Source organism: Lathamus discolor, chromosome 1 (genome assembly GCF_037157495.1).
Source record: "Lathamus discolor isolate bLatDis1 chromosome 1, bLatDis1.hap1, whole genome shotgun sequence".
In the NCBI taxonomy this organism is placed as follows: domain Eukaryota; kingdom Metazoa; phylum Chordata; class Aves; order Psittaciformes; family Psittacidae; genus Lathamus; species Lathamus discolor.
The window spans coordinates 50,688,797-50,715,115 of NC_088884.1; the positions used below are offsets into that span (position 1 = coordinate 50,688,797).

The following is a 26,319-nucleotide window of genomic DNA, read 5'->3' on the forward strand; positions in this document are numbered from 1 at the left end:
CAGGAATGCCCTACGTCCTACATAAGGAGGTTGAAACTTCTGCAAAGAAATAAGCAAGAGGGCTGTGGGACAGGCGTCTATCAAAAATTTGATTTCCCTCATTGTTTGCATGATTCGTACCTTACTTTTCTGCTCAGCAAAGTAGCATTGTGAGCGCAAAGGAATATTTTTTACTATCAACATGTGCCTTCCTAGCCACAAAGTGCCAGAACGTTTACCAGCAATTCTGGAGTGCATGAGCCCCTGGGCCAGCTGGAGGCCAAATCTTGCCATTCATTTGGGCACGATAGTTTGCAGTGAAGCAATGGCAAAATTTGGTGCTGCATTAAAACAATTTGGTCTGGAGGTCCTCCTTGTCACTGATCTGTTGTCTTGTTTAAGCATCCAATACAGTAAAAGTTAAATTTGTGTCTTCTCAGCCCTCTGCAGAGCCATGGTCCTTCATGTGCCTCAAATACATTGAATTCTTTTTATACATTAAATGTCATTTTAAGCACTGATGTAATACCTGTCCTCTATTAATACTGCCATTATTTTTCTTCAGGTCAAATTAGGAAATTTTGAGCATGAAGTCAAGCCAACATCATCACACGTATATTTGTATGTTCTGATTTTGCTGCCTATTGTAGTGGGTGTCATTATAGGTAAGTACAATAATGTGTTTTCAGGTTCTTATTTGCTGAAGGCTATAATCATGACACATGAAGACATATACATACATGCACACGTTTGGGACTGTCACAAACAGTCTGGTGGTTTTCCCCTGTTCCACATGAAAGTGGAGAAAGTTAACTCTGGTCTGGTGGTGAATTCCGTCTTGTCAGACTACAGGCAGGCCATAGGACTGACACACTTGTGTCCCAACTTGGGCTGTTCCAGCTGTCCGAGTTGGGCACTCCTCCTGTCCCCGAGGCAGATGTTCTCTAACAAACGGCTTATCCTCAGGCAGTGTTTGTGCTGTCTCTGTTCAGTCTCATTTGGATCATTTGTGAATTTGTGGGTCATTACTAAATTGATGTCACTCCTTATTTCTGAATGTTTTGACCTGGCTATATATTTGATAAATTTTCACTTTTGTAGTAAGTTTAGGGGGTTGGGGTTCTGAGTTTGTTAATTTCAGGGTTGGTTTTGTGGGTTTTTTTTTTTTGGGGGGGTGTCTTTTTAAAAAGTGCATTACCTTTACAGGAGCTGTACCTCATGCCTTTATTCTCTCAAAATAAGCTTTAGAGAAGTTAACCATTTCTGCTTCAGGTTGCTAGTAGTAGAAGTGGAAGAGTCTGTGTCTCTGTGCAGGTTGTATACGTAGCAGAGTGTACTGTACTTTCAAGCAAAGCTGGATTGACAATTCTAAGATGTTAGAAGAAATGTTTTTTATTAAACATTAGGGTTTAGATCCAGATAACCAGAGCTCATGCGTACTTGCTCACAGACAACAGCAGAAACTGATCCTCCCGGAGAATGCAAGTGTATGTTAATCTTTCTTAAAATAATATTGAAAGTCATCTTTTATAGGGCTTGTCTGTTTTGCAATGTCTGTACTCAGAATCTGTTTTTGATTCCTTTTTAGCGGCATTCATAGTTACTAGATACAAATCCAAAGAGTTAACTCGTAAACAGAGTCAGCAACTGGAACTGCTGGAATATGAGATTCGGAAGGAAATACGTGAGGGTAGGTCTAAAGGGCTTTATAGAGCTTAAGTACAGTGTAATTTCTCAACTGAACCTGTCAAGAAGCTCACATTATACAAACATTTTAATATTAAAGCTGATAGAATATTTTTATCATGTGTCAGAGTTCCTCTTTAATGTTGGTGTGCACTGCAGTAGCAGATAGCACTGAGCTAATAGGATTGCATGTAATATTTCCTTCAACAAAAGCGGGGAAAAAAATTGATTGGTACTTTCCAATTCACAAAAGCTTCAGCTAGAAAAACAACCCTTCTTCCCTGAAAACTGTTTTTTAAGGAACATCTACTGGGGTCAAGTTATAACTGTGAAGATGATTTTGTGTCAACTAAACTAACTGTCGGTGGTGGGGGGTGCTTTTTCAGGATTTGCTGAACTGCAGATGGATGAATTAGATGTGGTGGATAGCTTTGGAACTGTTCCATTCCTTGACTACAAACACTTTGCTCTTAGAACTTTCTTTCCAGAGGTAAATATTTACAAGTCTTCCAGCTGTCAGCCCTACCTAATAATGAAAAAGCTAGCAAGGTTAGGGTCAAATGATTGAAGTGAATACTACACAGTAATCATACATCGTTTTCACAAGAAACTTTTCTTAAATCAAGAATTACCAAAGAGCCCTTTAAGACCGTACATCTCTATAATTTAACCAAGCCTTAAATGCTGTAGATAAAGCACCGCTGTTGAATTTTCAAGGGTTGTGTGTGCATCCATTTCTTTTTTGCCCAGCCTCACTAAGCTGCTTGCCTTTCAGGCCACCCTAACTAAGCTATAATTTATCCATTGCTTTTTGTGTTCTCATGCTTTCACTTTCCATGCTGTAGCTAATTAAAGTCACGGGCTAGCTAACATGCTAGCGAACATCATGACACTTCCTAATTAGACTTGTGGGATGAAGAAGTGGCTGTAAGGTTGTGCTGTCTTTCTACTCCAAGCTGCTGACAGAAATGGTGAGACCTTGATTCAAAGGAGTGCAGATCAAATGCTAAAAAATTACCTAAGTACTTAAGTGCTGCCCAGTTCAGAGGTGGATATTTTCATTGTTCATCAGAGCAGTTTGTGCCTCTGTGTCAGAACATTGAAGACATAATTCTCTTAAATGTTTTACTTTTCTTGCTTTTTTTTTTTTTTTTTTTGCACACGTGACACATTACAGCGCTGATAAGTGCATTTCCACAGCTTTCAAAATTACTTCATGATGTTAACCAGTGCTTACTGGCATTTGCTAATTGGCAGAAGCTGTGATCTCAGCTGGTGATATTTTGCTGTGTAACTGACACCAGTGAGTAGAAACCCTTGCTTAGTGTCGTGGTGTTGTAGGGTATAGGTCATATCTATGTGAATTATCTACTAGCCTTCATGTGTTACATCACTGCTGTGGCCCGGTCCTGCAGTCTTGTCTGTACACCGCTTCCCTTTATCACCATGTGTAATCCCACTAAAAGCTCGTTGTGATAAAGACAGAATCAGGGCCTTTTGTTTGTACAACACCAAATACCAGGTGCAAAGGCAGAATAATATTTAACAATTAATATATTCATAATCTTTGTACATTTTGATTCCAGTTCTCCCACCAAAGGAAACTGGGAATATCTCTTCTGGTCCTGCTGTGATGCCCGCAGTTTAATTTGTATGGGGTCACTAGGAGGTTTGAAGAAAGTGGACCAAGGAAACCTTATTTTCTGCATCTCTTCCCTTTCAGCTTGTTTTATTGCCAGGCATAATTGCGTTTAAGTAGTGGGTTTACTTTTAGGAATGCATCTTTTCATAATGATAGTCCCCTGTCAAAACAGGAACAATCTGTAGAAGTTGTCTGGGTGGAAGTGATTTGCTTTATGCAAAGTAAAAAAGGCACAAAGTCTGCCACCATGTTGGATTATGTGAGGTCAGAAAGGTAAGGGCTCCTGTTTTGCCTTGGCACTTGTCATACCACTGTGCATCCTGGAAATGATTCCAATTACATTTTTGTCTCAGTTTGAAATACTGATACCACGAAGGTAAACTTGCCACTATTAGCTCTCTATAGACATGCAGTGTCAGGCAAGTTTTTTAACATATTGTGTACCAATTTTTTCTGCTAAGTACTTACCATGTACATTGCAGGAATGTTCAGACATGCCTTGTGCTGCATGAATGTGGTAGAAGAGCAGTGCTCTACCAAACAAATATTACAGATGAACGGAAAAGGCGATGGGGTGATAGATTGCAGCCAAGTGTGAAACGGGTTGACAGAAGGATTGAAGAGACAAACCACCGGTTTGCTCACTAACCCGTGTGTTTGCATGATGTCCATATTGTACTCTTCCTGCCTTCCAGTGTGTTTGATGGGCTTTGTCTCGTCTAATCCAAGCTGTTTAAACACAGGCATCAAAGGTGTTCACAGAGCATCTTCAAGAAGTGGTTCAGCCCACTTGCCTGAGACATCTGTCTCAGGATGGGATGAGTTGCTTGAAGAGGGAGTCAAATACTTAAAATTAAGGGTGATGAACCCCATCTTTGTTTTTAATTTCTTTCTTCCTGCTGCTTTCATTTTCTGTGTTTGATCTGGCTTGATAGCTTTTCTTTTGTGCTTAATGCTTGTAGGTGTTAAATGGATATTACATCTATTCTTAAAACATTCCTTTTGTTTGCCCCAATTTTTGCTTACTTGTTAGATTTTGATTATTATTTATGTTTTCCCTCAATTTCCTACATTGCTTGTTTTAATGCTACCGTGTTTATTCCCTGTTCACAAGCATTTTTAACCTTTAATGTGGTTCTGGTTGTTTCACTCTGTGTGTGTGTATGTTTTATTGGTAGGTTGTTTAGGGGCACTGAAGAAGTTCTGGAAAAATGAGAATAGCCAGTGGAGGAAGAGGAGTAGGGGAAAAGAGAACAGGAGGCATGAAGAAATGGAGGGATGAAAAATCAGATCTGTAGATGAAAAATTAGATGCAAGCCAGGACTGTGTGCTTGCAGCCCAGAAAGCCAGTCATTCCCCAGACTGCATAAAAAGAAGCCTGGCCAGCAGGTCAAGGGAGGTGGTTCTCTCCCTCTGCTCTTGTGAGACCCCACCTGGAATACTGTGTTCAGCCCTGGGGTCCCCAGCACAAGAAAGACATAGACCTGTTGGAGTGGGTCCAGAGGATGGTCATAGAGCTGGGACACATCTCCTGTGAAAATAGGCTGAGTGAGTTGGGGCTGTTCAGCCTGGAGAAGAGAGGGCTCGGGGAGACCTTATTGCAGCCTTTCAGTATAAACAAGGCTCATAATACAGATAGAGGCAGACTTTTTACCAGGGCCTGTAGTGACAGGATGAGGGGCAATGTGTTTTAACTGAAAGAAGATAGATTTAGATTGGTCGTAAGGAAGAAGTTATGTACAGTGAGGATGGCTGCAGGAGGTACACTGAAACAGGTTAACCAGAGAAGTTGTGGCTGCCCCATCCCTGGCAGTGTTCAAGGCCAGGTTGGACAGAACTTTGAGCAACCTGTGGAAGGTGTCCCTGCCCGTGACAGTGGGGTTGAACTAGATCATCTTTGAATGTCTTCCAACCCAAACCATTCTGTGATTCTATGATCCTGTAAGGAAGCCTGGGGCTCCCAGCACCACAGATAAAGTAGATGACAGTAAATGTTACTAGTGTGGATTTGTTTCTCAAGGGTGCTGCTTTGGGAACATACAGCTGGGCTGGGACCTTACAGGCTCTAAGAGTCAGACAAGAGGCATTGACAAGGTATTTGAGAACTGGGTGCTTCCTTTTTTGTGAGAGCTCTCATTAGGACTGGATGTGTGATGGCACCTGTGCCTCTCCAGAGACTGACAGCATGGACCTCCTGGGGAGTTCATTAGTGAACATTCATGAAGTGGCTTGAAATGAATGGAGGCAGATGAACTGAAGTGTCAGTCTGTTACAGAAACCCAATATACCAAAGGCTACCACTGCTGTCCAAGAAGGAAGCAGCCTGCAGTACCCCTTGCACACCAGCGTGTTCGTAGACAAGGGTAATAAACAGCTTTTCCTGCAGAGCGTTAGTTGACTGCTCTGCCAGTGCAGCTCAGCATCATGGAGTAACGCACAGAGTAACACTGAAGGTTACCTTTCAGAGTTCACTTTTCAGTGAACCTTGGCAGCAGTTATTGTGTAGAGTTGTTACAGTAAAGCCACTTTAGAAGCCAGCATTTCCATTGTTCTGTTTCAAGTTGTACACCATCAGGAACGTGCTCAGCGTGTTTAACATGTTCATGTGTTAGAAACCTCTGGTATACGTAAGAATGATAAATATAACCTGTCTTATATTTTAGTCAGGAGGCTTTGCATCCATCTTCAGTGAAGACATGCCACAGGTAAGTTGATGTAGTGTGTTATGCCTTAATAAGTATTTTTTCAAGAGTGATTGTGTCCTTGTATCTCAGTGTTGTCCGAGAACACATCGGATGATTGCATCTTCAGTATGTTCCCTTTTCCCCATGAGGAGGGTTACGTGGTTTTATGTGTAAAAAGAAATTGACACCTAGGTTGCTGTTACCCAGCGTGTGCTATGACTTATTTAAATAAAATAAACATAGTTTAGTCATGGGAAATGACAGGCAAACTTACCTATTGTCATTACTTTGTGTGCATGACAGAAGCTGTATGCTCTGCATGTGTGTACTCTGTGTTGTACACAAACCCAAATGCATATTCTGTAAAATCCTGAGGCCTATGAAATAAATGCAGAATTCCCACTACTTTGAATAAGGCCAGGATCTTACCCCATATGTTGCTTACCATTTTTCTGAGCATGAAGAATCCATCATAGCCAAACTACAGTTTGCTTATTTTTGTTTAACTATTCCAGAGCAGAGACCAAACGAGCAAGGATGAAAGCTTCAACATGTTGCATGCTTTAATTTGTAACAAGAACTTTCTTGTTACTCTCATTCACACCCTTGAAAAGCAGAAAAATTTCTCTGTGAAAGACAGGTATAGTATGATTATGCTTATCATCTTCAAGACAAAGAATTAGCAGGAAAAAACAACATGGAATATAGCTCACAAATGTAATTTCACCTTCTTGCAAAGCAAGCTTGCATTACTCCAGAGCATTTTTCCATCTTCTCCATCTGCACACACTGAGGAAGAAAAAACATTGCCATTAAAACAAGCTATTAAAGAGAAATCAGAATGTTTGTACATGTAAACAAAAAGGCAAAGGAGCAGGAAAACTCTCTTCAAAACTGTAAACACTTCCTGCAGTTAGATCAACAGTTGTACAGTTTAGAAATGTTCTGTCGCTGAAGCAGGTGTTGTTCAGCAGAATTACATTTAGAGACACAAATTGTGTCTGAAAAATAAGCACAAGAGCAGATGGACTTGCGGTTTTTATATTTTTGTAGAGATCAGTGGACACTTTCTGTGCCTGAGAAGGAAACTTAGGATATGAGCTGTATTAAAGTGGTTTGTTTATTAAAGTTGACTTGGAAGAGAAATTCCAATATTACAGCATTCTCTTTTTCTCCTTTTCTTTTTTTCACAGGTGCTTGTTTGCATCCTTCTTGACCATTGCACTACAGACTAAGCTAGTTTATCTCACCCATATTTTGGAAGTGTTGACAAAAGACTTGATGGAGCAATCAAGCAATGTGCAGCCTAAGCTCCTGCTCAGAAGAACGGAATCTGTGGTAGAAAAACTCCTGACGAACTGGATGTCTGTCTGCCTTTCAGGATTTCTCCGGGTATGTGTACATCTTTTCACCATGCAAGATACACAAAGAATATTAACTGATTTCTTCCATAGGAATTGTTAGAGGGAATGGTTTAAAGCACTTGATCTAACATTTAACATTACTAATATGTGCTTTTCTAGTTTAGGTGACTTAGCTGTCATCAGTGGGGTGTAGGAAAAGAGGTCGTCTGTAAGCAATGACAGTATCTTTTCTTTGGCTGAGATCTGGGTAATTTTGCAATTCTAGCATATTCTTTTCTCGTGTCAGACATTATTTCAACTCCATGAGATGTATAGCAATCATTCTAAAAGACTGACACACTTGTGAAAATGCAGCTGTACCTTTCTATGCAAGCTGTTGGAAAGCTACCGAAGAATGGACATATTAGGAATACCATCTTTTGGAAAACTAAACTTCTTTCCAAACTTTTTAACCTCCAAACAGCATTGCAAATTTCAAGAACTAAGTGACTAAGCTTTTATTTTTTTTAATTTTACCATTTGTTTATTTTTGTCCACTTGTTAGCACTTCGTTCTTGGTTTCAGTGCTTGGTTATGCTTCCTGTCTCTCTTACCAGTGTGATGGTGTTGCACTGTTGGTACCACTCAGATCAGTCCTTGCATTAATACAGCAGCAGAATTGTTGAGGCTCAGCAGGTTTGCACCAGTTTTCTGTAACCCCAGAAGAGAGCCAAGGAGCTGTCAGAGATGTGTTCTTGGTGCACCAGTCATCTTTACAGAGATGTGCTAGTGAGAGGCTGTAGCCAGACTGTGGGAATGGTGTCACATGGAAACAGATCCATCCTTTCTGAGGTGCTTTCCTGAAGCCTGGAGTTGAGGGTGGAGAGGGAAGCCCTTGTTCACTGAAAGACCAGTGAATGTCCCCCTACAGTTCCCAAGGCTTTTTTTCCAGGGACAGCGAGAGGAGACGCCAATTCAAAAAGAAACTAGTTGTTAGCCTGTTTTCTCACCAGCCTGAAAAAGGAAGAAACAGCTGAAGTATGCATGTGAACACATGCACGTCTCACCCCCCACCCACTCTTTGGTGGAACCGGGAAGCGTCTGCCAGGTGGAGTAGGAGCAGCTTGTCTGTAGTGTGCTTGTGCACAGCAAGGGGTGTGAGCTTATCTTGCCACACGCTCCAGCTGTCCCTTGCTATTTGCATGAGACTTTCACACTGAAAAGCAAAGGATGGAGGTTAAACAAATAACTGGATAAATCTGCTCAGAGGGATTTGCTTTTCTAATTGCAAGATAACAACTTAGTTAAAAGGAAATAATTTGTTACACTTGAGTTTTTTCTAGCTCTCTGTGCCCAGTTAATGATTACAAAAATAAACATGTTCCTCGCTTTTTCTCCATGTCCTAGGAGACAATTGGTGAACCTTTCTATTTGCTAGTGACAACCCTCAATCAGAGGATAAACAAAGGACCTGTTGACGCAATAACTTGCAAAGCCCTGTACACACTGAACGAAGACTGGCTGCTGTGGCAAGTGTCTGAATTCAAAACAGTGGTATGTTTGCCAGTTTGTGTTCCCTCCAAAAGCGGACAACTACAATGTTTTCTCTTTTTCTGGGAAGCTAAATTAAGGCTCTTGAACACTAAGGTGATGGTTAAGTACCCAGATAATACAATTGCTATTGCTGACAAAGTTTCAAAATGAAATAGTATTTAGCTAGCTGGTATTTCACCACTATGCATTTCACAAATAGCACTCACTCCTTACTTCACAGCATGCCTTAATTGCCAAAGGTTAGGTTTAATGAAGTCTCAGGGTATTAAAATTCCTTCTTATTTTAAAGTGTACTACAAAAATATAAACGTATGCTTAAAATTTAAACTAAATTACACGTTTCCAATGAATGAAAGGATGGAATGCAGAGGTTTTGTTTTTCTATTGTATTTACTTGTGGCTAATCTTCAGGCAGCAATAATTTGCTGTGGGTTTCCATGTTATTAGCTCCAAATTAGCAAGGTTACACTGTGGTAAATTTTACTGAGTCGCTTGGTTAAAAACAAGGGATCTGGGAAGTCTGGCTGAGTTTCTGAACTTTACCATAGATTTCTTGCCTTTCTCAAAGCAGCTACAGAGTGCTTCCTATTTTACACGTTTACCAGGAATTCTTTGAAAGCTGGAATTCCGTTACTGATTGTCGTTCTGACACTGAGGAGAGAAGGGACAGCAAGGGTTATTGCACTTCAGAGCATGTAAAAATGGTGACTTTCGAGTAGGAGGTCTGAAAAAGGTTTTCAGAATAACCAGAGTACTTTTTCCCCAGAATTTCCAACTGATTTTGAGTCTGAGAGCTTAAAAATCTGCATCTCCAGTCATTTCCATGGCTTCCTTGCTTCTTAACTCCTGGCTTCCTGTCAGGGTTACCAGACGCACGTAGGAGTATGGGAAGTGAGACTAAACAGTGGGCTTCAGAGCTTGGGAGCAGCAACTGCAATGGTAGGGACACTGCAAGTGCTGGTGGCTTTGGAGGAGAATTCAGTCCTTTTCAGAGCCCGTATCCTGAGCCTCAGGTAGTGCTGGAGCTTCCAGGTCTGCCCATCTTCTTGTTTTGTGGGAAGAACCTGAAGATCCTAAGATACCACTTACGTCAATAGACTGCGTGACCCTGGAAATTTTGGCTGGTCAGCAATCCATTGGGCTTGGCTCACTGCGTCACGTAGGAAGCTCACTGAAATCGCAACCTTTCTGTGAAACGTTTTCTGCTGAAAGCTCTTGGACTGACAGATTTATGGTCAAATCTTCTTACAGTAATTTACAAAGCTGTTATTGGGAGTTTCATGTGAAGGCGCTTCAAGCTAAGTTACCGCAGTGTGCATTTGGAAAGGAAGCTTGTGACTAAAAATTAAATGCATAATACCGTATTTTTGGTTTCCTTGCTTGTGCACTGCATTCTGGCATGAATTGGAATCCAGGGTAAATTTAAGTATATGCTATATATATCCAAAGGATACAAAACCAGTAGTTATGCAAAGCAACAATTTGCAAGTAAGCTCAATATGCCTGTTACTAGTAGACTATGCAGGAACATCTGGTCGTGTGGAATTGATTGACTTTTTCTTATTTATAGCACAAATTCAAGTTGAGGGAATCGTAGGGGGATGTCTGACTCTGAAACTGCTGAACACTGCCTTAAATGCCGTTTTCTAGTGTTATTTGTATGCATGCAGTCACTGATGGGATCTTGTGGGCAGCCTGCAGTGAAGGGGAGACAGGGGAAGTGGTCTGAAGGACTCTGTAAGTGGGAAAAGCTGTTTGCAGATGGATGAGGAAGTGAGAGATCAGATAGCCTTTCTCAGATGTTGTTCACTGCCTCTGTATCCCAGCTTTTTAAATAGGAGATTGTGATACTGTTACAGGGTTAATAAATCGGCTTTCCCCACTGAGGTCCAGCAGTTTGTTCATCTCAGTTGAGAAGTGGCTGAATGTTCCCTTTAAAACCATCAGAAAAGGAGGGAGGATCCTGCAGTAAAATTACAGAGATGGAGCCCAAGGACTCTAGTTCTGTCTGGAAAGAGAAACAGTTTTGTTTGGTGTTTTGTGTAAGATTTACGCTGGAAACTAAAACTGTACTGTGATAGAGATTTAAGTGGAATAGCAAGGCTTTCTGGGCTGGGGAAGCAGGCCAGCTGTGCACATTTTCTCTTCAAGAATAGCTTTTAACAGGATGCTGTAGTGGAAGGAGTCAGCTTTTCTTCTCTCTCTAACCATTACACATGCACTGCAATGACATGAAGGACCTGTGAGTATACAGGGAGGGAACCAAGTATTTTCTCCTTTCTTTGGAAGAAAATTTCCACCTGAAGGATTTTCTAAATGGAATAAATCCTGAGCAGAGTTTTAAAATGCATTTGCCCATTTTCTCACTGCAGTTACATTCTGAGTCTTGTAGTATTTTGCTGGTATTTTATGTTGCCCCTTTCCACAGACCCACAAAGCAGTACATGAAAATTTACTTACCCAGAGCAAAGTATAAAAACAGCCAAACAGCCAGAATGAGGGGGATAAAAAGATACTGAAGCACATCTGCAGACATTCAATGTCCAGATTTTTATGCTATGTTGGCACTTGAAGACACAGGGATGCATGTGCTAGGAGTTCAACACTGAAATCAGTGGCAGGGCACAAGCAAGGGTGCAGGCATTCTGCATGCAAATTGTCCTTTCAGGATTTGGACTTCAGTTTCAAACCAGTACAAGTAGGATACAGACAGGCTCCTAAAAATTAGGGGGAGCTCCACAGGTCTTCTCCTGAACACTATGCAAATAAAATCTTGGGGCATGAGAAGGAAGAAGCACTGGACATAGAGAAAGAAGGAAGGACAGGAGAGATTTTCTAAATTTCAGGCCATTTGTAGGAAGGGAAAAAGAGAACTGAGAAACATGTTGGTTTTGAATTGTATCAGAGCTGTCCCTTGGCTGGGCCCCATGCCTTTTTATAAAAGGCCACAGACCTCAGGACCAGCAAACCCTGCTGTTGTTATCCCTCTCTGCTGGAAAGGGTCAGATATTGAAGAGAGATGAGCTGCTGAACTAAATACTCAGGCAGAGGAATTAAAGGAAAGATGCTTCTAAAAGCACTGGTCCAGTATGAGCTGAGGAGCTGTTTGGTTTCATGCTGTGCTTATATTTGAGTACTGAGAAATAAAACTGCCTTGAAAGAGACTTGGATGCGTCATGGAGCCTTTTCACAGGCTGAGGAAGCAAGCCTGCTTTCTCACAGGCAGACAAGCAGCTGCACCCCTCGGTGGATAATTCACTCAATGACTGATGAAGAAGTGCAGTGCACAGCTGAGTGTTAGCTTTTCACTAAAGTGTTTCATTTTAAATAGAAACGCTGTACAGTGCCAGCCTGGCGTGGGAGATGGTCTCAGTGGCATCTCTCCTGTGGAAAACCAGGGGAGACTTCTTCATTTGGTAGCCTTGGAGCTTTGGCGTTTGTTTGAATAGTCACTGCTTATTTTAAAAAAGGGATTGGGGCTGTTGAATTCTTTGCTGAAATGAGTTTGCATTTTAGATGGGAAGAAATCATCTAATTCACCTGCTCACCAACAGCCTTTTATTGAAAGTGAAGCAAAGCCACGTGGTGGAAGGTTGTTTAAAGTGTGCAGCTGTGTTATGAGTTAAAAGAAGGATGTTAAAAGAAGTGGGAGGGCTGTAGGGGAGTAAAGCAGAGACAGGGAACCCAGTTTCCTAGTAAGATGCCATGGTTGTGGTATTATTAGGCACGCTTTGTGAGAGATAGAGAAGCTACTAGAGGCATGTGACATATGGGGATTTTCGTCAGCAGAAAATGAGACAACAGCTCTCACTAGGAAGCCGGCTGTGCAGATGTTGGCTCCAGGAGAGTCTTCTGAATTAGATACAGATTGAGTATCGCATGATAGCATTGAGAATACAACCCCTGCTTTGCGTAGTGCCCATCTAGCCTACATTTAACTCCTGTAACTTTCTTCTCATGCCAATTTGTTAGCTGTTCTATAACCTCTTCACGGGTAAGTGTTCTGTTCCGGCTGCTACAGAAGGATCATAAAATCAATCTGATTTTTCCTATTCATTGTATTTCATAGTCTAGGAGACAGGGGAGTAGATATAAGGCAGTTTCATTGTGCTCTACGTCATGGTGCTGTCTCCTTCACCTAAAATTCTCTTTTACCAGTCAAAAGTTTTTCTTGTTTTTTGAGTCTGTCTGATGCATGGAAAACTGCTTTGTTCACACGCACAGCTAAATAGAGAACAGGCTAATGAGTAAGAACCCTTGAAAATCCCAGATGATTTTTCTTGGAAAAAAATATGGCATTATCGCATTTCTTTATTAAACCACATCTCATTTATTATCTTCTATGGTTATTAATAGCTTTACTAAATAAATCATTGTTTGAAATTCATTTTCAAGAAAACTACAAATCTGCAAAACCATCTGTAAACCTTGGCTTCAGATGTCATTATTTCTGCCACTGCAAGAGTGGAAAACGTGCTTTTTCAAATTCGCTCCTGTCTTTTAGCTAGATTCCAAGCCTGTTCCTATACAGGTAGTTGCAGATGCTTGCCTGGCGCTCCTTGAGTAGCCTTTAACAATTCTTGCAACCTGTCTTAAGCCTTTGCTGAAGAGCACTGCGACTTTGTGTTGCTAATTACTAGTTCTAGTGCATAGTCTCAACTCGCAATATTACTGGGTTGAACCACACATCCTGTAATTTCCTCCTGAATCTCCCCCTAAGTTGACTTGTATTTTCATTTCCTTTCCAAAGTGAGAGAGCGCAAAAACAGGCCTGATGATGTTTCCTCGTGACTTCCATGTGTCCTCCTGTCATTCCTCTTAAAGGTTTTCTGACCTTCAGAGCTGATCATAAAAGGGCTTTCATAATTCTACAGTAATTTCTGATTCTTTTTTCAGTGCTACACTTTGTGTCTAAATGCAGTGATTGTGACTGTCAGGTTCTGATTAGTGGTTTCCAAAGTCAGGATTGTGCTGTCAGACAGGTTGAATCTGATTTATGGAGACTTCAGCTGCAGAGGGAAGACTTAATAATAATTGGCTCTCCTAGCTTCTCATCAATTGCTACATCACTTAAGATTGATTTCTGCGGGAAATCGTATCAGCAAAACTGTCTCTTGCTTTAGAGACTTTTATGTGTTTAAATATTTCTTCCCATCTGACCACTACTTTGAGTGGTAAAGTGTTGTTATTACCCTCACATTGTGGATACTTTTGATTAAGGAGTTCATAAATGATTAATATTCCACCTACATAAAGGGCTGCTGTTCTCTTTTTACAGTCGTGTCATCCTACGGTGAGTTGAGTGAGGATGGGAGGACTGTCACATGCTAATAACTGAAGAGGCAGCACATTTGTGTGCGATCTCTGTGAGAGCATGTGCTGAAAAGGAGAGGCAGCAGAAAAAAAGACAGTTTCTCTTGACAGTCTGAAAAAGGAAGAGGAAATTAAGCAGTTACATGAATGTTGCAGTGTAGGAATAATGTTAGAAGGAAAGGATCAACTAGAGGAAGGAATGATTCTGAGGATGTAAAGACAGTTCAACGTCAGTTAAAGTGTGAGTAGCTACTGCAGAAAGATCGGTTTGGAGACGAGAAGAGAGAAGGACTTTGATTAAAAGGAGTTTTTCAAAGACAAAATACAGTTGGTCCCTGTCCACATTTTTGCCCTAGAAGACCATGACCTCAGGGCAGTCAAAGTCAAGGGCAGGACTGCTGTCTGTTCCGTTGGTCTGTGGGCCTAACCAAGCATGACTCCCTCATTCCTGTTCCAATATATTTTTTACTAATTTTCCGCATGAAATCCCGACCTGAGGCATGGCATCCAGTCTGCTTCTCCTTGTGCAGGCACCATTCCCACATATCTTCTTCTTCTGTTCCATCTGTCCTTTCCATGGACTCATTTTCTCCACAATTAAACATCTTGGTGCCCTGATTAAGTTACTCTCTGTTACTTCAGTTGCATCCTATAGTCTTTATTAAATCCTGAGCTTCATCATTTTGCAACCCTGTTTTTAATACTCATTTTGCTTCTGCAGAAACAGTAAAGTTAGTTTATGTCTCATTGGACTACTGTTTTTCACCACCAGTGTGTTGTAGTTTCCTCTTTTGCTGGGTAGTAAAGCAGAAAATAGCATTTTACAACTGTTAATAACTACCCATTTTTCTAAGAAGAGAGAAAAGATTTCCCTGCAGCAACCTGCACAGAAATTCTTTCCTTCACATGACAGCAGGGAAAAAAACATGTTTAAATTGCTTCCTCTTTTAACAATCACTCCTTCACTGAGTCACACCTGCAGTCCTCTCATTTCACTCAAAAGATACGGATTATCCCAGAAGTATCCAACAGCCACAATGGTTTGAGTATGTAGATTTTCCTATGCTTCTTGCAGTCAGGTGAAGGCATCTAAAACACTTTGTTTTAATTCTGCCCCAAGACACCTCCAGCAGTATCTGTGTAGCTGAACTGTTATTTCCTGCAAGGAGCAGGCTGTGGCACTGCAAGTGATGGTTATCAATGCCCTGCACTAGCAGTTCTGTGTTTTCCCCTGCCTTTTGGTAATTGATCTGCCTGGTCTGACCAGAAATACGACCTGACTGAAAACATTCCCTGGAGATGGTCACACAGACTCATTGGCACCTTCCTCTAGCCCATACTCACCTTGCGTGCAGCCTAGCAGATGAGTTGTGTCCCAGCTAAGAGCAGCTGTGAGCTAAAGGGCAGGGGTGTTGTAGCTGTGCATGTTGTATGGGTGTTTGACCTGCAACGATAACTAACAGAATAAATCACACTTTTTGATGCAGATCTGGACCACTTTGGGTTCTATCTGCCTCAGCTTGCTTTCCCTTTCCTTCTGCTTCTGCAGTAGCCCTATCCCTGCTGCCTCTAGAGACATGGCTGTATGCAGACACTGATGTCTCCAAGGGAGGTGTATTTTTTTGTATGATACAAGGCACTCAGCATAATCTGCTGGTGTAAATACGCATTTCAGCACTGCTTCCTCTCCACTCAAAATCAATCATGCTTACCATGACAACTTACTTAGCAACCCTATCAGATCTGTAGTTGCTTAGAGGTTTGCTTTTAAGGCACTCATTTTAAATAAAAGACCTGCTCTTTTTAGAACATGCATTGCAATTTTTCCTGGTCTCCTGTCTTTTTTATTTTGTTCATAATTCACTGAAATACATTTGCACAACAGCAGAATACAAAATACAGTTTTGGAAGTACATCACTGTGTATCTTTGATCCTTTGGACACGAGGAATTCTAAATGCTTCATTGTGTAATTCCTCCATCATCTTCATTTGAATTAGCTTAAATAATAAATATGCTGAAAATCTCTCAGGTTTGCTGTCAGGAGTTTGTAGGTTTCCCGTGTTCCCTGTAAGTCAGACGTGTTTTTTTTCCAGACAGTGAACATTATCTTCGAAAAAATCCCAGAAAATGAGAGTGGAGATGCCTGTCAGACAATCCAAGTTAATGTTCTGGACTGCGACACCATTGGCCAAGCCAAGGAGAAGAGCCTTCAGGCTTTCCTTAATAAGAATGGCTTTCTCTACGGTCTTCAGCTGGATGAAATTGGTCTTGGTAAGAGAGTGTCGCTGTGTTGTATTTTCATGGTGTTCGCTGGTCTGTCTGTGGAGTTTTCCTGTTAGGAATTGCTACTGTTGGCTTTCATTTCCTTTTTTTCCTAGCATTTAGGCAGAACATAGCTTTTGTGAGGAATTTATAGGGAAATACTTGATCATTTATACTCCCACTTAGAACATTGGAACTGCATCTGCTTCGCTTCTGCAAGGACTTGAGCGTGCAGTTGACAAACATGTTATTTATTGAACACATGTAATGTATATGTTCCTTTTCTGGGTTAAGTAAGGTGGTCCATCCACCTCAATACAGCTGGTTGATAAATTCTGTCAATTAGATGGCACGTCATGATTACCAAGTACTTCAGTCCCTACCTGCTATCCCTCCTACCACCATTCCTTCCAACAGGCCTACGTCTCCCTTGATCAGGAAAACCTGCAAATATAGTTTATTTACAGCCAGATTAGGTTTATATAATAGCTCACAAGTCACTCACAAAGATACACATAGTATCTACAGAAGTAAATTAGGCCATTCCAGCAAATCAGTTGAGCCATCATTTCTTGTTGGGTTTTCAAGAGCCCAAGGTCAGATGAAAGCCTGAAGTTGCCACCATGCCGCTTCCACATGCTCCAGCAGGAAACCTAACAGTCTTGCACAGCGGCTTGTGAAACCTTTCTTGTGGTCCCAATGTGTCCATAACACCAAGGCACACTTGTGCAACAGAATAACTAGAATCAGATGAAAGCACCTCCAAAACCTCTGCCTTGACCAAGACAAAGTGAAGCACCAGTAGCCTGGTGGAAACCACCCAGGCTGTTATCCCAGAAAACAAATCGGTAGTGTGGGAGTGGAAAACCAATCTTGTGTGACCTAGCACAAGGACAGAGAGAAAGAGCTCAGTTGGGAGCACTGGTCCAAAAATAATTAGGTATTGTTTTTCTTTACAAACATCTGTGCAGTAAGAATGCCATTAGAATGTAATTGTTTTCTGTTGCTGTCGTACTGCAGAACTGGTGTCTGAGGAGCAGCAAAGAGAACTGTTAGATATTGATGGTTCCTCTGAGGTGATGGAGGATGGGATAAGAAAGCTAAATACCATCGGTCATTACGAGGTAAGCATGGAAGCCATGCCAATGAATCAAGAAGCAGTTTCTCCCCAGCTCCAAAATGCTGTCTGCACGGAAGTATCTTGATTGATCAAACTGTTGAAGAGACAGCTGAGCATCATCCACAGAAGGAAAGAGCTGTGTAACACACAACTTTCTTGCCAATGAGTCATATGTTCTGTTAGTTTTCAGAGGTTTGCTTGCTGCAGGGGTGTTTGGTTCAAGCGTACCAGGTAGACTGTTACTGCTGTTGAGCATTTCAGTTGGCCATCTAAGGTGTTTCCACTGACACTAGTCAAAATAGAGGGTGACGGGCTGAGGTAACATGTTCAGCAGATGATTGGTCTCAGATGATATGGGAGCTCACATTTTGATGCTTACAGATAGATTTTAGAAATTAGGTTAGCATGCTGAGTGCTTTTAGTGAACATTCTTCGTGCCTCGTTGTTGATCTGAAAGTCTGGCTCTTAACACATAGTCAATTTTTATTTAGTTAGAAGTTTTTCTGATGAGTATAGGTGTGTGCCACGCAATGCAGTCTGCTGCTGAGAAACCTGAGCCAGCCTTGAACACATTGCTCTCTGTGTGAGCAAACATTGCCATCCACAGAGAGAAACAGGGGCTCCTAGCAGGACTGCTTGTAGCTTGAGCAGAGCACCGGGCTGCTCAGAGCTGGAGCAAGCACGTTTGGAGTCGCTTGACAGGCGGATTTCTGGAGGCATTTTTTGCTTGCCTTACCTTCTGGTGAGGCAGCAGTGAACCCAGGTGTCCTGAGTCACCATCCAGTGTCTTAAATACAGCTTGTCCTATGCCTCTCTTGAATCTTGTCTGTAGATTAATACGGGACTTCCTCCACTCTGTTTGTAAAGATTCTGTACAAGTTAAGACATTGCAGCAAAGGTCAAAGTAGATCTGAATCTGATTAGATATTTGAACTTCTGTCTAATGTGGTAGTACCCACCCTCTTTACTACAGGCAGCTGTTGCAAGCGCTCCCTGATTTTACCAGGCAACTTTGTGCACTTCCTGAGCTCATGCCATGCCATGTTGAAAGGGTGACATTCCTCATGGCAAATGGGTCTGCTCCAGTTGGTCAGTGACATCCCTGAGTATCTTTGGTTTTGTCTGAGGTTTCTGCAGGCAGATGCAAGTTAGGTTGGAGGCTCAGCTGTTCTTGCAAAGCTGTAACTACACTAATTATAGCTTAGCAGCTGCCTTGTGGAAATTGTGCTGGGTATCTGTCTCTTAGATATTTTAGTTCACTTCTTCTGACACTGACAAAATCATGTACATGTTAGGCAGAAGCTTGGTGACATTTTAGGCAGTGGCTTAGTGGCAAGTGTCAGCCATTACCATATATAGTTTATTTTCTTGTATGTATGCATATTAATACAAAAAGGAGTGTAAAGGTGTCCAGTTAGCACGACAAAGGAACGTTTCATGCGCGGTATGAGGGTAGCAATGTTGCCTGAGGAAATTCCAACTTACATTTCAACAGTGCTTGAGTTTTGTGGCAAGCCTGATTTTTTTCCTTTTATTTGCCAGACTTAAATGTTAGAAAGGAACCAGGTTTTTGAAACTGGGAAGTACCCTCAAATCTTTTTAAGGCACTGGAGCACGAAGGTTGTGCTGTAAAGGTCCCAGAATCACCAGTCACTCCAGAAAAAGCAGACTTAGTTTCTATACTGATTTTAAAATGTTCAGGTAGTGGATGCTTGCATTTTTGTGTAGTGTTTCTGAGGGGAACCAAATCCACTGTACCCTTATTGGACTTTCATGTGTCTGTGACTTATGTACTCCTTTTGTTCTAACTTTTTGTGCCTGGTAGGGTTACTGATGTGATTATTTATGAGGCCTGCACTATTTGCCTGAGAATAACCACAAGCCTTGACAAGAAAGTTGCTGATTATCGTGATGTCCTATTTCCCACATGAGAAGAGAGCTAGAGAACCACTTTCAGATCTGCTTTCCAAGTCAGAGGTCAATTTCTCAATCTGTATCTGCATTGCATGTTCCAGGAGTAGGCACAGCCCCAGATAGCAAATCTGAATGATCCAGGGAGCTCACTGACAAGAAATGAATTACAGGGAGGACAGCAGGCCTGGAGAACAAGGAAGAGGGGTAGAGCCATACTACTACATCTTCTGTTTTGCACAGTAGCAGTACTCCATGTTGTGTGGATCTGAACAGATCTCCCCGCTCCCTGCTTTTCCCCCTCAGTAACACACCTGACAAAGCAAAGATGTTTTGAGGTGCCCATGGGAGCAGCCCACCATGAAATGATAAAGGCAGCAGGACATGAAAAGAAGGGCTATTTTTTTATTTAATTGGATCATCAAGTGAGTATGGCTGCTGCAGCAGTGATAAAGAAGGGAAAGCGTATTCCGCTCAATGCTAAGAGCATAATTTATCCCAGAAATAAAACCTGAAGTGGGGGCTGGGATCATGGCTGCACTGCATCAACACCTCTGGTTGCTGGAGGGAAGCACAGTTCTCCCGCTGAGCTCTGCCTGTCTCCCTCAGGACAGGAGCCAACACATTTCAGCATCGAGCTGCTCTCCTGCTCCTTGGAGAGGGAGTGGAGGGCGCGTATTGCCCACGTTGCTGTGGGATAGGGTGAGCTGCTGGGTAGCTGTGTTCCTGTTTACCTATCTTCAGGGCCATGTAGGAAGACTCTCTGGGTTTGTGTTACCTCACAAGCCAGACTTAGAGCATATTCTCACTTGTAGTGTGTTTTAAAGCAGTCTGTGGTATCTGAAAGAGCTCTTGGAACACTGTGATAAACGGAAACCCTGCAAAAAGTCATACTTATAAAATAGATTGCATTTACTTTCCAGGAGCAAGTGTAAGTGCAGATTTCTTTGGCGCGAGACACAGCTCTTGATAGAGTATCTTAATGTTAAAACTGGTTTCTTCCACCAGGCTGGCTGCCAAGGTTTAAAAAACACTTAAATTATCTTGGCAGAGATCCCTTCCTAGGACTGGCCAGTTGTTTTTGTAATTATAGAGGGAAGTACACAGCACTTGGCAAAACACAGCATCTGACAGCAGAGCAGTGGTGTAGTTCTCAGTAGGAGCTGGTTTTGCGTGACTCTGATAATAAAAGCATGACTTGTCAGTTTCTTTTAAAGATAATAGTTACTACCCTGGCAGCAGTGTACATGCAGGGAAGAAGGGGGTTAGATTTTTCCTAGAAATCACCAGGTAGCTTTATTCGGATCTTGACCTTACAGTGCACGGGGCATAAGTATTTTGCTCAGTTTGAAAACAGTTGGGAGCGCCAGGCTGGACCCTCAACATGGCCCTCCATAGGGCATGGAGGGAATGGACTAAGCTGAAAGAAAGGGGGCCAGAAGAGAAACCATCCTTGTGTTCCCCTCCCTTCCTCACCTTCCTGTAAGATCCTGTTGCTCTGGAGCCAGAGAATTCAATCAGGGCAATCTGTAGAAGCAGCACGAAGCAGTATGTGAAAATGAAAATGTCCAAGTGGGGGCTGAACCAGAAAAACCAAAGAAAGAGAAAGGTGTTAGAGGCCGGTTTGTTGGAAGAGCTGCCTGCACGCCTTGCCAGGTAAGGCTGACGAACTGCAGCCCTGGCTGCCTGCTGAGAGCTGCACACACCATGGTGAGAGCGAAGCAGGCTGGCATGCTCTGCACTGCCACAGACTGAGGGACAGAGGAAATGAAACCGAGGGCTTTGTGAATTCTTCCATTTCAGTGTGATGTGTTTGGTTTTTGCTTTCAGATTTCAAATGGAGCAACCATAAAGGTCTTTAAAAAGAAGGTGACTACCCGATCAGGTAACAAAGGAACTGCAACTTGTTTAATCTTGTGCGGAGAATGGGCTGGGAATGCAGAGAGCTGAGCTGCGGCAGGTTGTATCTTAGTCAGTAGGAGGTCTGAAAAAACTGGTACTTTGATACAGCTGAACCAAATGAAAAGCCATGTTACCCTGGCTCTAGGCATGTGGCAGGCACAGGAGTAGTGGGAAGAGGAAAGAAGGACAGAAAGACTTACAGTTGTCAGCAAATGAATCTCGAAATACTTAAAGATATAGACTCATAGGCAGGGAAGCACAGGTGGCACTGACAAGACCAACACTGGGAACATGCCCTGCTCCAGTGCCTGGTGGTATGCATCATCGATATAGCATTGTGCTGTCTAGAGACAGACATAACAGACAAATACAGTTTTGGTGCTTTCCTTATGCTCCTGACTGTGTTTCGGAAAGCTTTTACTCTGCTGTCTCAACAGCAGGTCAGGAGTTACAGGGTGCTTACAAGGGGTCAGTTCATCTCACCTACCCCTGTGATGCTGGTTGCTCCCACCCCAGTTGTGAGTTGGCGAAGGTGTAGTTTCTGTAGCCCTTGGGGGGAAACAGACAGTTCTAGTGTGTAATTCACCACTGAAGTGGACATCTAAAGTTAGGAGAGATGTGTCCCTGAGGTGCAAGTCACTGGGATGGGATTGCTCTCTCCCTCAGCAAGAACAGGGCTGTCTGTTCTCAGCCATTGCTTTCAAGCCTGACCTCAGCCTGCGTGCACAGAGTACTCTTAGACTAAAGCAATGCAGTCATCTCGTGTGCTGTCTGTTGTCCTCCTTTCAGAGGAGCTGCAATTTGATGCCAGCTTACTCCAGCAGCAGATGATGATGCTCTAGCTTAGTGGTCAGAGCTACAGGCTGGCACTGGGGAGGTGAGCAAGGACCTGTGTGTTTCTCAGAGGCTTCCCCACACTGCAGGCAGGAAAGCATGATGCTGAGCCTGCTTGCTTGGCATCCTGGCATGAACAGCCCAGAGCCCAGCAGCATTCACAAGCTTGTAGCTGTGTGTTTCGTTAATGCCTGTTTACTCTCTGCTTTCTGTTGTTTAGATGTGGACTACTCGGATGAACACTGTCATTTGGTGAGTTCCGTCATTACACTGTTAAGTGGGGGATTTAATACTGAGCTGTATTTGGATCTGTGTAATCTCTTTAATCTCTTCACGACAGATTTTACCAGACTCCGAAGCAAACAAAGATGTGAAAGGAGCAGGTCACAAGGGAAAGCAAAAATTCAAAGTGAAAGAAATGTACCTGACAAAGCTTCTGTCAACCAAGGTAAACTTTAATGGCCTTGTTTCGAAGAAGGGCTGATGTTAGGCTTGGCTAGTTTGCCCCAACAGAAACAGAAATTAAAGCAGAAACAATGCAACTTCCTCTGTGTGTAACACTGTGCTAAATATGAATTGTGACCATTTGCAAAGACAGACACATTTTCTAATGCTAGAGTTCTAAACCTGTCCACTACTCGCACTACCTGCTCAGTAAGCACAACCTTTCTCCTCAGGTTGAATTTAAAAGATAGTTATTGAGCTTATAGAGAGTGAATTTTGCCAATGGGTCTCATGGGGTGTGAGCAATCCCTTCTGGAGAGACAGTTTAGAGTCAACAATCTCCTGACTTTCTCACTAGAATTTGCCCAGCTTAGAGACAACTCCTAAGACCTGAGTTTCACAAAACACTGCTCATGAAATTAAATCTAGGGTCTCAAATTAAGCATCCAAAGTGACTAGACTAATTTTAAAAGCAAGGTCCTTAGGATTTATAATACGATTACCTAATTTATACAATGCACATTTTTAGGAATAAGCCCTGCTCACTGCCTTCAGTTTCTGACTTACTCAAAAGGGTTGTAAAACTCTTTGCAACAGTATGTTAAAATATTAATCAGTGCACAACACCAAGAGCTGTGTGATACAAGAGGCCAGAAGGGATGGTGATTATGGCCGCCTTACATTTAAAAATCTGTCAATCATTATTTCAGACTGGTCATTTCTCATTAGCCATGGAAACTAACATAAGCCCTTAGGTACTGCTGGAGTAAACCAGCAATATCTTATGGAAGACTGGAGTACAAAAGAAAAGATCAGGCTCTTAAGAAACAGCCCTTTTAAAAGGTTTTGAATTAATCATTTCATTCTCCAAAGTAGAATAATGCTCCAGACAACAGTGCTGTGATATCCTCACTGTGAAATTTCACCCATGATGCACACTGCACTAAATGCAATTGCATAGAGCTATGTTGCTCTCTCTCTCATCCATACATGCACACAGAAGCAATTGAAGAGTTTGTAACATGAAATGAACTGGCCAGTAGCACATTAAGGCCTGAGGGTACACTTGAATCCTTCTTGCTGAGAGAAGACTGAGCTGAACTGAGCTTCAGAACAGATGTGAAGAAAAAAACACAAAACAGTGTTCTGCTTTGTTTGTCTTTACTTATAAATACTCTCTGATGATGTCAGTGAGTCCATCAGCAACCAAACCCTTGCATTTGTGAGCCAAATAGCTTCACTTCTGGATCAGAAATGCCCATTTTTTCCATTCTTCTCTCTAATACTAGTGTCTCTGTATGCCACCCAAAGCTGTTACTCCTGAAGTAGATCAAGCGCCACAGTCGCTTGGCTGTGAAGTGTTGATGATCGTTCAACATGTGTCACAGATGGCACCATGAAGACCAGCGCCCCAGAAAACTGGTTAAACTTTCGCTCACCTCCCTCTTACTTCAAGTCACAAGTTCCAAATGCCTTTAGCAACGGTGCCCACAGCATCTGAAGAGTTGATGTCTTTGATGTAATGAGTGATTCCTTCCACCTACGATTTATCACAGAGTTCACCACAGTTCTCATGTTGGTAAAGTGATAGGACGTGTGACACGTGAAAGCAGCTCATTATGGTGTATTTGTAACTTCTTTTTTGGTATTGACTCTCCTGTTTACCAGTAATTCCTGGGCTTGGTGTTTGCCACAAGCATATTATAGTTCCTCTGTGTGGTTACCTTGGGGCATGCTCAGTGCCCTGAGACAAGAAATCCAGTTCTTTGCTTTTGTAACAGTGGCACTGTTCCTTTTCTTACTTTTCAGGTTGCAATTCATTCGGTTGTTGAAAAGCTCTTCAGGAGCATTTGGAGTTTACCCAACAATAAAGCTCCAGTTGCCATCAAGTATTTCTTTGACTTTCTGGATGCCCAAGCTGAGAGCAAAAAAATCACTGACCCTGATGTGGTCCACATATGGAAAACCAACAGGTATGATATGCGCAGGAGTGCATGCACCCTCTGAAAATACAGTGGCAAAGGTAGAACAGGTCAGCTGTCACCAGAAAAGTAAGATTTTTGGCATGTCTAGGTGAAGGTGTGGTTTGGCTTTGTAGATCCCATTAAATTTAGTATGTTGATTTTAGTAATTTTAGTATATTGATAGGACACCGATAAAACCACCATAGCTTCCAGGGCTTCTCAGTCTGCATACTGACTTCACACTTAGAAGTACCTGCAGGTTGAGAGCATTATTTAAAGATGGAAAGCTGACTGACTGACTGATGTGTGTGCTCCCTGCTCCCTTTGTTCCCCGATCCCTTTTTTAACACGAATAGGCAGACCAGAAATGTGCTTCTTTCCATGGCTGCAGTGTAATTAAAACACCATTTTAAAGCAGCTGTGTTACCTGAGCGGTTAATTTTAAACATGCTTGTTCTTTCTCTGTCTAGTCTTCCTCTTCGCTTCTGGGTGAACATACTGAAGAACCCCCAGTTTGTCTTTGATATTAAGAAGACTTCACATATAGATGGCTGTTTGTCTGTAATCGCACAAGCTTTCATGGATGCCTTTTCTCTAGCTGAACAGACACTGGGGAAGGTAATGCTGCCCTACCATTCTTTTGCTAACTTCTCAATCAATGTCTTTTTCAACTATATAATGATTTAGGAGATGGATCTGCTGACACTGGGGGCAGAATTGTCTGGTTTAAGCTGGGTTTCCATTCTTTGTTGCTCCTTCTCATAACACTTTGAAGAATTCACTGGAGTGAACAGATAGAGCTACTACAATGCCTTATTTATAGTTAATGCTGCTTGTCTTCTCTGCAGTTAGTTTCTGCACAGTGTGTTTACAGAATATGTGGAAGAGGGGGGAAATAGGACGATCTTAATGAAGTTTTAAAGAATTTTTAAGCAAAGGTCTAGGAAGTATTAAAATTATTTGATTAGTCCAAATTTTGTCTGGTGCACACCAGTGTGCAGGAAGCACACATAGTAAGCTCCTGGCAGCTGTAAGAATACTTGAAAGAGCTCTGAAGTTTGAAACAGTTCCTTTCACATGTATTAGCTGCTCCCTTTTTATATGCAAAATTATTTGCTGGAGTAACAAGTCCAGAAATCTTACATTCAGAAGCTCTTTAGTACATTGTCCAGAACTCCAGGGGTCAGAAATACTTGATTTTTCCCAAGGGTATTTTCCTTTTCTTTGGACCACAGCAGGAAGCATTTGTTCAGTCTCATGCTACCAAGAAATACAGGCTAGAGATTTTTTTAGCTTAAAAATATGTATATAAAAATGGACTGATTTCGTGTGTGGTCTGAACCAACTGCTCATCTGTTAAATAACAAATAATGTGCGTATTTATCTTACTTTAGCAGTGAAGTGTAATGAATTAAAACTAATCACATCACTTAATGCAAAAGCTGCAAATGAGCATGCTCTGTTAGGTTTGTGCTGAACATCCATTGTGAAGTACTGTTGATACAACAGTTCCTGTTAGCCATTTGTAGAGGGATGCTGAAACCTCATAAAGGTTTGCAATGCAGTAAACATCCTGTGGCTTTTCAGTACTAAAATGTATTTACTTTCATGATTTTCAGCCTTTTACCTTAAAAGCCTGTAGACACTTAGAAAACAAATATTTCAATCATTTCATCACA

General features: G+C 41.9%; 1 protein-coding gene across 1 annotated transcript in view; it reads left to right on the top strand.

The window, feature by feature from the left end:
• PLXNC1 (plexin C1) overlaps positions 1 to 26,319 on the top strand; it is a 71,076-nt gene that overhangs the window by 38,768 nt on the left and 5,989 nt on the right. The window contains exons 15-28 of the mRNA XM_065670449.1: positions 545 to 644; positions 1,568 to 1,669; positions 2,052 to 2,155; positions 5,971 to 6,012; positions 6,507 to 6,631; positions 7,185 to 7,383; positions 8,742 to 8,888; positions 16,297 to 16,474; positions 17,486 to 17,589; positions 21,327 to 21,381; positions 22,453 to 22,484; positions 22,573 to 22,680; positions 24,486 to 24,649; positions 25,111 to 25,258. Coding sequence (XP_065526521.1) covers positions 545 to 644; positions 1,568 to 1,669; positions 2,052 to 2,155; positions 5,971 to 6,012; positions 6,507 to 6,631; positions 7,185 to 7,383; positions 8,742 to 8,888; positions 16,297 to 16,474; positions 17,486 to 17,589; positions 21,327 to 21,381; positions 22,453 to 22,484; positions 22,573 to 22,680; positions 24,486 to 24,649; positions 25,111 to 25,258 — 1,608 coding nt within the window. The remainder of the gene's footprint in view (positions 1 to 544; positions 645 to 1,567; positions 1,670 to 2,051; positions 2,156 to 5,970; positions 6,013 to 6,506; positions 6,632 to 7,184; positions 7,384 to 8,741; positions 8,889 to 16,296; positions 16,475 to 17,485; positions 17,590 to 21,326; positions 21,382 to 22,452; positions 22,485 to 22,572; positions 22,681 to 24,485; positions 24,650 to 25,110; positions 25,259 to 26,319) is intronic.